General features: G+C 33.8%; 1 protein-coding gene across 1 annotated transcript; it reads left to right on the top strand.

Annotated features, from left to right (window-relative positions):
* The first annotated feature begins 2,219 nt into the window (after positions 1–2,219).
* Positions 2,220–11,917, top strand: LOC118743053. Its single transcript, XM_036475531.1, has 4 exons — positions 2,220–2,663; positions 7,812–7,947; positions 8,015–9,633; positions 11,395–11,917. Exons 1-4 carry the CDS (start codon positions 2,506–2,508, stop codon positions 11,810–11,812), a joined length of 2,331 nt encoding a protein of 776 aa, XP_036331424.1. The 5' UTR covers positions 2,220–2,505; the 3' UTR covers positions 11,813–11,917.
* Positions 11,918–12,464: the final 547 nt, after the last annotated feature.

Below are 12,464 nucleotides of genomic sequence, written 5' to 3'. Positions count from 1 at the left end.
TGGATGTGAGAGTTTTTAAAAATTGATATTTTTGAAAAAAAAAATTTTAAAATTTTAATTTTCACCAATAAAAAAATTTCAGAAAATCTATAAAAAAATTCTTGAATCGATATTTGGTAATTACGGACCATCTTTTGAACGTTTTCCCTTGGAGCAGAGGTGGTGAGTATTGGTAGAAGTTTAAGTGCCACTTTATAAACATTGAAATATTCGCCCTTTGAGGTGGTCCAGATAGCTAGTGTATTATCCACACGACTAATGTCGCATCCCAAATGGAATTCCACCAGCAACATCTTGATCGGTGTTTAAAATTTTTTACCTTACGGATTGGTCAAATTCGAACGAAAAACTGTCTGTAGAAACTTACCTTAACTCATCGACAAAAACTTCCTTGCAAGAAATTATTAAAATAAACAGTTATGTATATCTTACCTCATTATTAACTGGATACAAAGGATTAACAATATGTATTAATTTAATCTACAGATGAAGGCGCATTCTTATTAAATTTCGCGGAATTTATTTTAGGGCCTATTTTACATCAAATGGCACTTAATTTTTCAATGATGGCACTTTTGAAAAATAATAATAAAATCAATACATTTTTGTGAAATCCGTTGCGTGTACTTATTTTTCTCAACTAAAATTTTCTAATTTCTTTAGCGTGTACAACTAGTTTATCTTACTTTAGCATTGGACCGTTGTTTTAAGAATTTGTTTCTCATTTTAACGCTAAATGGGAAAATTAAAAAGAATGGCACCTTTCACCCTTGTCACTTTTATTTTTCTATTTGGCACATTTGTCACTTTTTTAACCTCAATATGGCATTTCATAGCTAAGTATAGTTGGCAGCCCTGATGGTCAGATTTTCGCTGCTTCTCACTCTCTCTCTATCAACAGTAAATTTGATATGTTTCTACATCCGTCAACCGATGTACGTTTATGTTGAGTGCCCGCGCTGTAACTTATCAGAAGCATCTAGTCGACAATTGCCCAGCTATCTATCTCTCTCGATCAAATTACTTAATTTTTGTACGTAGCATAAGTCTACCGATTGCATTAGGTATCGAGAGCGCCTGTTAATATACATATAACTAAAAAATAACTACGAACGAGTTAAGTGTCGTAAAATCTTAAGCCTACATTTTTTGTATGTAAAATAAAGGTTAAAATGGTATTAGAGTGAGCTAATTATATATTTTTTATCAATTTAAAAATATTTCGGTGTAGCTAGCAGTCCACTTAATCATCATTTTGCATACAAAAATTTTAAGCTTATGATTTTGCGACGCTTAACACATCCTGTGAATCGCCTAAATGTATCCTTTCAGCAGCTTTCATATCGCTGGCATCACAGTAAACCATGCGTGGCTATCCTGATAATGAAAATTCACAAAAATCAGCTTTAATTTTTCTTGTAGCGATTTTTAGCAGTCCTTATTTATTTTTCACAAAATATTAGTCTACCTACTAGTCTACCTCTTTCCAATTTATTCGCTTAGCCGTTATATGTTGCTCTTGATAACGAGTATTTACTCGCATTTTTTAGTCGTTTCGCTGCTTATCAACTGGAATTATTCTCTAAAACCACATTTTATCATTAGACTTCTTATCGCTCATTTCCAAACTGGGTCTCCTATTTTCGATTTTATTTCCTTTTATTTTCCAGACACGTTTTTCTCACGGTGCACAGTGGACATAACAGGTGTTCGATGTTTTTTAAGCTGATTACTTTTTAGACTTGAATTCTTTTTTTTTTTTAATTTGTATTTATTTCTCAAAAATTATAAGTGCATACAAAATGTCCAAGCTTCATTGGATTATTAAAAATTTACATATTTTAATAAAGGTGGCCAGACTTTCCACATTAGACCATATACATAGGATCACAGGTTTTTATGCATATATATTGCTACCTATGCACTTTATATTTCTGAATATTCGATCTAAATTAGCAAGTCAACATTTTTAGTTTGAATAAATTTGAAAGCACTCCCAATTTTTGTGCACTGCAAGTATGTAAGTGAAGCACCGTGCGCCGATAAGCCGGCGCATGACAAGGGATTTCATGTCCTTATACGCTGCTTATAGATAACTCATACGCTCAGTCGCATCTGAACTTCTGTCAGGTTGAGTTGTGTCTTCTGACTCGTTTTCGTGGTTTGAAAATTGAAATTACATAGTAATATATATAAAAGAGAAAATCCTAAAATTTTTATTCCATACATTTAATAAATGTGCGCATAAATTTGTGTATGCGTGTGTGATGTGAATGCTTAAGTGCGTGCGCCGATTTCATGTATCCTCGCTAGTAACTTCTTTAATTGTGCAAATTCTTGTAGTTGTATCAATGGCCAAGCAACAACGGCCAAATCAAATAAAATTTTCTCACGCATACTATCGAATCGTTGAATACTGTTATCATAAAAGAATAAGCAGAAAGCAGCGAGTGAAAAAACAATTAACAAGCGACGTCTTGTGACAGTGAAAATTAACCGACTAAAATGTCTACAGTTTTTATATGCTACTTAAATATACTAACATTTTATGTGTTTTTAGAAAGTTATGCTGCTCTTGATTTAGTGAGTGAATATGTAAGCAATCGACAAATTGGTAGTGAGCAGACATTTATTGATCAAAATGAATTGGAGTTGGAGTTGAAGTGAGTATAATAAGGACTGAGAAAAAAATGCATTGGTATTCGCCAAGTGAGGATCGGCGCATATCTGTTTCATGTATCAGTTTTTTCATTATCCCTTGTGCGATTCAGTGCCGAAATTTTGTTGGAATGTGTTGTTTGGTAAAGTGTATATACATTCCTTAAACAAGGATTATACGGGCTGCAATTTAGTTTGGCATCCCCGGAGTTCGGCATTAAGAAGGGTATGGAACGATAGAGGGAGTTCTCCTGATTGTAAATATATATACTTTTAGCCGCAGCAGACTTATAGTTTTTAAGTTATTTGTTGTTAAAGTTAGTAACTTGAACTAACCTCTCGACGCTATTTCACACAATAAACACTTTATTTATGTACACACTTCGGCAAAATAGTTGCATTAAAAGCCCGCACAATGAAATGTAAACATATTTTTTAAATTTATAATGTATTTTTACTAAATTAAGTACGTTTTAACAATTATCACGCACTTATATATGTATACGCACATTGTGAATACAGAACTGTTGATTCAACCATGGTTTCACACTGACATTAGAAGGGTGCTGCCACATCTAACAAAATAACACCACACATCTAATAAATAAATATGTTTTTTTAAACCATATTTTAAAAAGTGAAAATTTTTAATAAAAAATCGCGCGATTTTTTATTACAAATTTTCGCCTGCGGCGCTTTTTCCATAAAATCAATACTTCGATAAATAATGAAAATTTTTAATAAAAAATCGCGCGATTTTTTATTAAAAATTTTCGCCTGCGGCGCTTTTTCCATAAAAATCAATACTTCGATAAATAATGAAAATTTTTTATAAAAAATTTTTTAAATATTGGGGGTGTTTAACCCCATACCCTCCTTTACTACTAATTCAACGCTGAACAGGAAAACGGGTACGATAAAAACTATTACCTTTTATTGTTATTTTGTTAGATGTGGCAGCACCCTTCTAATGTCAGTGTGAAACTATGGTTGAATCAACAGTTCTGTATTCACAATGTGCGTATACATATATAAGTGCGTGATAATTGTTAAAACTTACTTAATTTAGTAAAAATACATCATAAATTTAAAAAATATGTTTACATTTCATTGTGCTGGCTTTTAATGCAACTATTTTGCCGAAGTGTGTTCATAAATAAAGTGTTTGTTGTGTGAAATAGCGCCGAGAGGTTAGTTCAATTTACTAACTTTAACAACAAATAACTTAAAAACTATAAGTCTGCTGCGGCTAAAAGTATATATATTTGGAATCAGGAGAACGCCCCCTACCCCCCTATAGCAACCTTTTTTTTGTACGCGGGGGATGCCAAACTAAAATTTTCCCATTATACGTACTATTTGCCCAAGATATTTAATTTTAATTTTCATCGCGAATGAAAAAATCAAACTGTACAGGGAAAAAATAAAATTTTTTTTTAAATTTTTTTTTTCATTTGTAAAAAGAAGATATGCAATACTTGAATATAAAAGTTGTGAATAATCAAATAAAAATACGCAATGATTTTTTGTATGAAATATTTTATTAAAAAAAAAAATACATCTTAATCCAAATTTTAACTGCACAAAAATAAGAAAAAAATTAAACAAGTTACATAGCAACAATTTTCTAATTTAAAGTGTCTAAAAATACCGTTGATTTTTGGAAACTTTTTTTACGGTGTCACGCATTTTCTTCCATACAAAGGAAACTATGTTCGACAATTTGTTTTGTATGGATGAAAATAATAACACCGTCGCCCAATGTCGCCAAGTGGGCAAAAATCGAAAAATTCACTGTCTTCACTTTAAACGTGTTTCCCACTAAAAGACCTATACTGAAATTTCCCTATAAAAGAAATTATATGCGACTAGGAAGACACTAAAGTCAAAAATTTTATACTAAGAATTTTAATCAGAGCATACCCATGCGTAGGCACTCCACGGAAATTTGTACAAAAAATACATCCCTAGAAATAAAATATTGGTTTGACGTGTTTTATTTCCAAATATATAGTAGAGAACTACAAGAATAGAAATTTTGGAATAAAAATGAACAATGGGTCTCCTACGGTATTCCAAAAAAAAAAAAAACATTTTCTTTATAAAGATTTCAAAAAATCGTAACTTATGAAGGAATGAATAAAAAATATATTTAACAAGTGATTTTAAAGCAAAAAACAAAACCATATATATAAACATTTAAAATTATCGTTAATTTCTTCATGATAAAATGATCGGATAACATTATAGAAATCGGTTGACGGGTCCAAAGTTATGCGGCAACATACTTAAAAAAAATATATATATTCCGACGAATTGATAACCTTCTCCCGTTTGTGAAGTCGGTTGAAAATATGTGTTTCTCTTAAATTATTTTTTTTGAAAGTACTGGTTTTGAACTTTCGAAAGATAAAATAAAAACCTGTTATTTTTGCGCACTTTCTGAAATAATGCGATATTTGTAAATGCAAAAAATTGGTTTTTGTCAAATTGGAGGTGTCAAATTAAAGGGCCTGACATTTATACATATGTGCAATAAAGAATAATTGTCTTGAATAGAGTTGCCACCTGTTAAAAATTTAAGTTTAAATTATTTAATATGGTAAATGAACTATTAAAATGCGAATACCAATCGAAACGAGTTTGAAAAGGCTTTATTTTTAACAACATTTATGAGGGTTGCCACCAGTTTAAAAAATAAATTTCATTTGAATTAAGGAAATTAATTTGGGGATTTTGTTTATTCTTCACTATTTTCTTGCTAAGTTTATCAAATTATTTCACATATTTTGGAAAAAACGCAGTATTAACTTTTTGAAATAAAGAAAAGTATTACACTGCCAAAAAAGTATAGATACAGGCGTTACTCAGACGCCATGTACGTGTGTGACTAATGTGACCAACCGTACTTCTTTCGGAAGTACAGTACTTCTTTTTGAGCCGTTGTACTTCGTACTTCGAAGTACAGTCAAATGTACTTCTTTGCTATGTTTTGTACTACCCAAAGCACATTGAACAAGTAGTATCAGTAGAGCAGCTGATTCCATTTTTTTCAAACTATTCGGTCTCTAAAATGTCAAATATTTTTAATTTCTTCTCACAAAAAATATAAATTGTCCCCATACAAAACACGCTATTGAAAAGCGAAGTTTGGAACGTTCACCTAACTCCGCAGCTCAAACGCTGATTACTGGGCCTTGCATATCCATCAATGCTTCGGGAAGCAAACAAAATTTACTAAGAAAGAAAGTCGCACCAATGTTTTATCCAAATTTAATTTTTAATTTTTACTCAAAATCACAACAGTTTTTGACCCTTTAGATAAGAAAAGCAACAACAAAATACACATAAATGTTGATTTGCTCCAATACCTGTTTGATATGCCTTGGTACTACTTTTTAAGTTGAAATTTCTTTTGTTTTCCGTTAAGAAAGGTACCCATAATTCAACACATAAATCATGACTTTCGATCACTTCACTTCTCTAGCTGACAGATTTCATTATAAATAGCTACTCAATAAAGAAAAACTAAAAGGTGTTAGAGAGTTTAAAAATTCTTGCTCCTGTGGATATTCAGAACGTAGTACCGATGCCATAGTAAACATTTTCTTATCCGGGCACCATATTAACCATTTCCTTATTAACTATCGTACAGTGCTTATTTGTTGGTCACAAAATTGCTCAATCCTTCAAGTGGTTTTGATTACTTACACCAGGCTGAGGTTGAACTGTCGTCTAATTTCGATCCCTGAGAGCTCAGTGTTAGTTCAGAAGAACGAGCCAAAATGCTAGGCATTAAAATGACAAAAAATGTATGCCATTTAAAAAAATGCCATGTGGAAATAAACTTAATGCCTATATTTTTAATATAATAGCTCGATTATTTTTTAATGCCCGACTTGGTCATTTTTGCCATTTAATGCCTAGTGGAAATCCAGCATCAGCCTCGCGACGGTTCGACAGTCCAATAGAAAGTGTGGAGATGATTCCGCTTCTTCTTCCTCTTGACAGCTGATACAAAAGGGATCAGTTGAAACTCCTAGTCTTACCGAGTGAATATTATCCGCACAATGGCCTGTCAAACCCCTTAGTTGCTCTTGATCTGGGGATATCGTTTTAAGGGGGCCTTTCCAATGCCAGGTCATCAGCCACGCAGTTTTCCACGATGTCATTATGACCCGGCACCTAAACTAGAAGAGGTACCTAAAGATTACTCTGACGCGATGGGTAAAGAAGTCAGATATTCCCTTACCGATTTCTAATGCACCATCGCGCTCTTTAGCAGTGCGTCTACCGCTTCCTTGATGGCAGCTATTTCCACCTGTAAAATATTGCAGAAGTCTGGAAGCCTTAGTAACCCCGTCCTTTCTTTTTTGGGAAAATGCCCAATCCTGTGACACTGCCTTTATACGTGTCATACTTTTCCCATTCACGCTATCAATCTGATTTACCGTGTCGTCAGTAAGAAAATAGACACGACAGACAAACATACGTTTGCGTACATAGACACAGTGATTATTATTGGACTTGGCAAACATCAAATGAAACCAGTAAACATAACTAATGAGCACATATTATCTCGTTTGATAAATGATAAAATTATTGCAAAAACTAGAACAATTTGTATTAGGTAAGGTTAAACTCGTATCTACCCTGTTCCATATTCTGTATAATGTGCTTGGGGAGCTTTTGAACTAAAGAGCGAAGGAGCCAGCTCTTTAAATTGAACTACTTAGTTCATTAGTTTGTTCATAAAAGGGAACTAAAATTTTACGTGGCAACACTTCAATAAAAATGGAAATGTAATTTTAAAATATATCCCATCTCGTTATGCATGTAACGGCATAAAGAAACAAATGATCGGAATTCGCGCTAAATCGCCGTTTGAAAGCCAAACATCCTTTCGTGATTTTGGAGAAAGACGAATGAATGCAGACGACTGAATTGTGTCGCTATTGCAGAGGACCATCGACATTTAGAACAAATTTATTTTTTACTTTACAGATTAATTCCATCTTCGCCTCTCGATACTCGCTCTACAAAAAATTTGGCCATTAGGCGCTGCAGGCTTGGGCTTTTCCTCTTTCTTTTTGTTAACATATATTTAATTTAAATTTTAAAGTAGTTCTGATTGCTCTTTCTTCTCCTGACAGAACACCCAATACCGACGCCAACGAACCACCTCCACCTCCACCATCCAACTGCGTGCAGATTCAATGCAAGATTGTTTGTATTCGTGAAAGAATTGATCAAATTGAGCGTAGCATAGAAAATGCAATTTCCGCTGCCGTAAGTAAAGGGAGAAAAATTCAAACTTATTTAATTTCTTCACACATTATTTTGTTACTGTTTTTAGAATACCACTTGTGCAATTATCGAAGAGCTGCGTCTTCATAGTAGTATGTTCCCGAATCGAAAAATATCCTATGGCTTCCTGGGTAAATATTCCCAATTGGTGCGTTCGCTCTATATTGGCTCATCCGCTGTGACCGATATCGATGCGGGCGCTTTTGCTAATGGAAAATTCGAGGAGATTTATTTAGAGAATCTAGAAGTGAGAGAACTACGAAAGGATATTTTCCAAAATGTCACCAACACTTTTAAATCACTTGTCATAATTCAACGCACTAAGCCAGTAAAAGCTGTTTGCGCTGACTTTTTAGGCCACGTCAAAAATCTAATAACAAAATTAACATTACAACTTGGCTTGACCGCAATCACCAATACGACAGCCTCCAGCAGTCTATTAAACAATTTGAAGCATATCGACTTAAGTTACAACAATTTTACAAACACATTCACAGATGAAACCTTCGATAAATTGTGGATTGTAGAAAGTTTGGATTTGTCGCATTCGAACATTGAATATTTGCCCAACTATATATTTTCACAGTTCTCTAGTTCACTGACATACCTCAATTTGTCCCACAATCATTTGCACACAATGAATCATTTGATTTTCGGTCGACGCCAAATTTATAGTGACTTAGTGATCGATGCTCACAGCAATCCTTGGAATTGCTCTTGCGAACTACTTAACGAAATGAGCATAATTTTAAAATATCAAAGTGACCATCCGATTTGTCAAACACCCGCTGAGTATGCGACTTTGTCAGTTTTAGATTTGGCTATATGCCCCGATGAGCCCGAGTCGAATACGGCGACCCTCCAAACCACTTCAACCAAAATATCAGGTGCATACACAATACCAACGACAAGCTCAAGGCCAGCGACTTCTACTATAGTTGATCCTCTAACTTCTCACGAGCATGAGGTGAATAGTACTACAACTTTAGCGGATACAACAACACTTACACCCTCAACTACAACAACAACTACTAGTGATAAAATCATACTGCTACAATGTTTCTGTCCTGGTGGCAAATCTACAGCAGAATGGCAGAAAGTTTTGTGGCCCGAAACACAAATACATCTAACGGAGTTATCTAAGTTGCGAGTGGCAGTGTCTTTGGAAATTCCTAATGCGGTTAAATCTTACGGCTTAATTTGGTTTAGTAAAGTTGTAGATGATTACTACAAAATGACTGTTAACTATAATCAATATGGACTCGGTTGTTTCGGACCAATAATGCAGCAAACTATTATTAGAGATCTCTTGCCAGACACCACCTATACGTTTTGTTTGTTTTCGACCGACCGAGTAAAAATACCACCATTCTACTGCGAATCGCTACACGTGAGCTCCAATGTTGAGGTCATTTATAATGCTTGGTTGACACACGCCATGCAGCCCACAGGCATCGCGCTGACTGTACTAGGCGCAGTACTCTGCTGCTTCCTCGGCATGGCTGCCGTCTTCATGCTAATAAAACATAAGCCAACATTATTGTTGGGAAGTAAGCGCGTGAAAGCAACCAACACCACTTCCCAGGATATAGTGATCTTTCCAAAGCAGCGTTCACTGGAAGAGTTGAAGATAAAAGAAGAAACTTTGGCGAAACGGAATTCACGAAAGTAAGTATATACTAACTGAAAAAATCAGAAGCAGAGAGTAGCGTATAGCGACAAAGAAAGAAAGATGTTTGGGTGTAGAATGAATACAGTAAAAGAAGAAAAGAGACTTTTGTACCTTAACGAGATAGTGATAACCAGGGACCCCTATATTAATAGCTAGATAGAAATACATAGAGATATTAGTAGTGGGAGATAGAGATAGAAATTGAAATAGAGGTACCTATAGAGGTGTGAAGAAATAGAAAATAATTTGTAGGTATTTAGATAAGGATGGAGCTGTACAAAAATATAGGTAGTGAGTTAGAAAGATACCAATGGGGTGGAGATAAGGATGTGTATGTACTGACATAGAGAAAGAGAAAAAGAGCTATGGCAGGAGTACTGATATTGCAATGGATATACAAATAGCGGCTGAGATTTCAACGACGTACAGTGTACTTTTTAAGGGGATTGAGTGATCCATAATCTATAAATTTTGAACGGGTTAACATTTTTCTTCGCGGTTTTTTTTTGTGTTGTTAAACAGAAAATTGTTTATCGATAGCGATACAAGAAATTTAAATATGATCCAATTTTACCTTCAAAAGTTACTCCAAATTTAAAAATCAAACAAAATATATCGTCGAATAAAGGCGCGCCATTGTTTTGATGGCGGGAAAGGACGCATTGACGAAAAAATACGCGTAGACCTAGTTGACGGGGAATGTACACATTAATACACCCGCAAACATAAGATATCCATATTTTTTTATTTTAAAATCAAAAAAATTTGTGAAAAAAAAAAACAAATTTTCGTAGAAATGGTATAGAATTATTAAACATCAATATTTTTCGATCGAAAAACTTTGGTTCTCTGCAGAAGATTCCCAATAATAATACCCAGTTGTTTATTTAACAATTTTTTCATAGTAACTATAATTTACAGGTCCGCCAAAAACTCCCAAAGACCACAAAAATTACAATGGGGAGACCAATAAAAAATCATTACCATTAAAGAATTTTTAAATAAAGAAGTGTTTTTTTTATAGTATCCTGAAGAGAACCAGAGGTTTCTGATCGAAAAATATTGATTATCAAGAATTCTATAGAATTTCTACTAAAAGTCGTCCCATATAAAATGCCAAATGAAACATTTTTTAAGCTTCTGTTTTCAATAACATTAGTAAAAGATAAATCAATGCACCACATACATATGTACATATGTATATCACATAAAATGAATTTAAAAAAAAAAACATTTAGATAGATTTAACTCAGAAAAAATTAATATTTTTTTTAGTTGACCTTTGACCTTGGAATTCGCGGTTGGGACTTTTTTTTTGACGAATCGAAATAGCTTGCCACTTTTTTAGCAATACTTAAAGTTAAAAATGCTATTCCAATTAGATCTCTATTAATTTTCGATCGCTAAATATTTGCTTTTATATATAAATATATATATTTTTTTAATTGAATTTTGAACTTGGAAGACCTCTGAAGAATCTCAATAATTTTCCTCTACTAATATTTGGCCTTTACCACGCCGGGTGATATTTTTATTTTGTATTTTTTTTCCAAAACAGAACACCCGTCTCCGATCGGGATCAAAATTTATATGTCGATAGTAGCATCGACGTAGGGATTAAGGTTTAGGAAATCTGATGTAGAAACGTGTTTAACACATTTAAGGATAACCCTAATCTAAATACTTCGAATCAGTTTAAAATATTGCAATTTTTATATCTTTAATCTATGTATTTATTTTTCGTTTATTCTTTTTAGCTTGGAAGATGCTAACACCAATGGCCAAACCATACGTCGCAGCTCCGTCATTAGTGTGGAAAGTAATCAAAGTTATATGAATATTAATTTGTATGAAGTTATACCGGCTTATTTACGCTTGCAAGAAATTAACAATGGCAATGAAAAAAGATCGCTAGATTTCGAGTCCATCGATAGCTACATGCCTCCACTGGCACCTAAATATGAATATCGTGACACTAGCCTGGTCAGTTATGCCGAATTATCGCCACGTAGCAAGCGTGCTTCTAATGATCCCTTACCCGCATTGCCAGCCAACCAGATAACGCCTACATACGCTGTGACAGAGAAGAAAAATTCTCCACCACAAGACTTAGAAATACTTGCCAACAAGGTGAATAATACTAGACGCGAGAATAAGGAGCAATTGGCTGGTTAAGGGTATCTGCAGGATGCTAAATTTAAATCTAATTTAAAAAATCTAGAATTATGCACCAATAAAATATAAATTTTGTAAATGTATAAAGAGTATGAACTTGTAATAATAAAAGGTGGATTGACTATATAAAATTTGTAACCAGAAATGAAGAATTTGTTTTTTTTTATTAACATGTTACGGTTAATAAGGATTGTTGCCCAATGTCATGGAGGACGACACGGATGGTAAGACGGTGGTATGCCCATGTATCTCAGAATCAGGGAAAAGAATAACAATTGAAAATGATTAGTCGTCGCTAGTAATTTCCACTGCATGGCAAACCGCCAATTGTATTCTTGTCTTTACAAATTTTCTCATAAAATCCCTTTGCCATTTGGAAGAGACGCAAAAACGATGGTTCTTTCATTTCTGTACCAACATCAAGTTGGAGGATAAGCTCGGCCAAACACTTAACAAAAGTGTAAGCCGAAATATATACATCATCACGTACCTTTTTGCAGATTACATAGCTCCGGTCGGAATCTATGCATTCACTTACATACGCTTCGTTTCTTTGTAGCCTGAGTACTTTCTCATTAACAATTCTAAATAGAACAGTTTGCGTTTTTAGGCTTGAGGTCATATTAAATAAGGCTTACATATACAGATTGGC

Source organism: Rhagoletis pomonella, unplaced genomic scaffold (assembly GCF_013731165.1).
Source record: "Rhagoletis pomonella isolate Grant_MI unplaced genomic scaffold, Rhpom_1.0 Rhpom_scaffold_00007, whole genome shotgun sequence".
NCBI classification, from domain to species: Eukaryota; Metazoa; Arthropoda; class Insecta; order Diptera; family Tephritidae; genus Rhagoletis; species Rhagoletis pomonella.
Note: the sequence above shows the minus strand (reverse complement) of the source record. Positions and strands in the feature narration are given on the sequence as shown.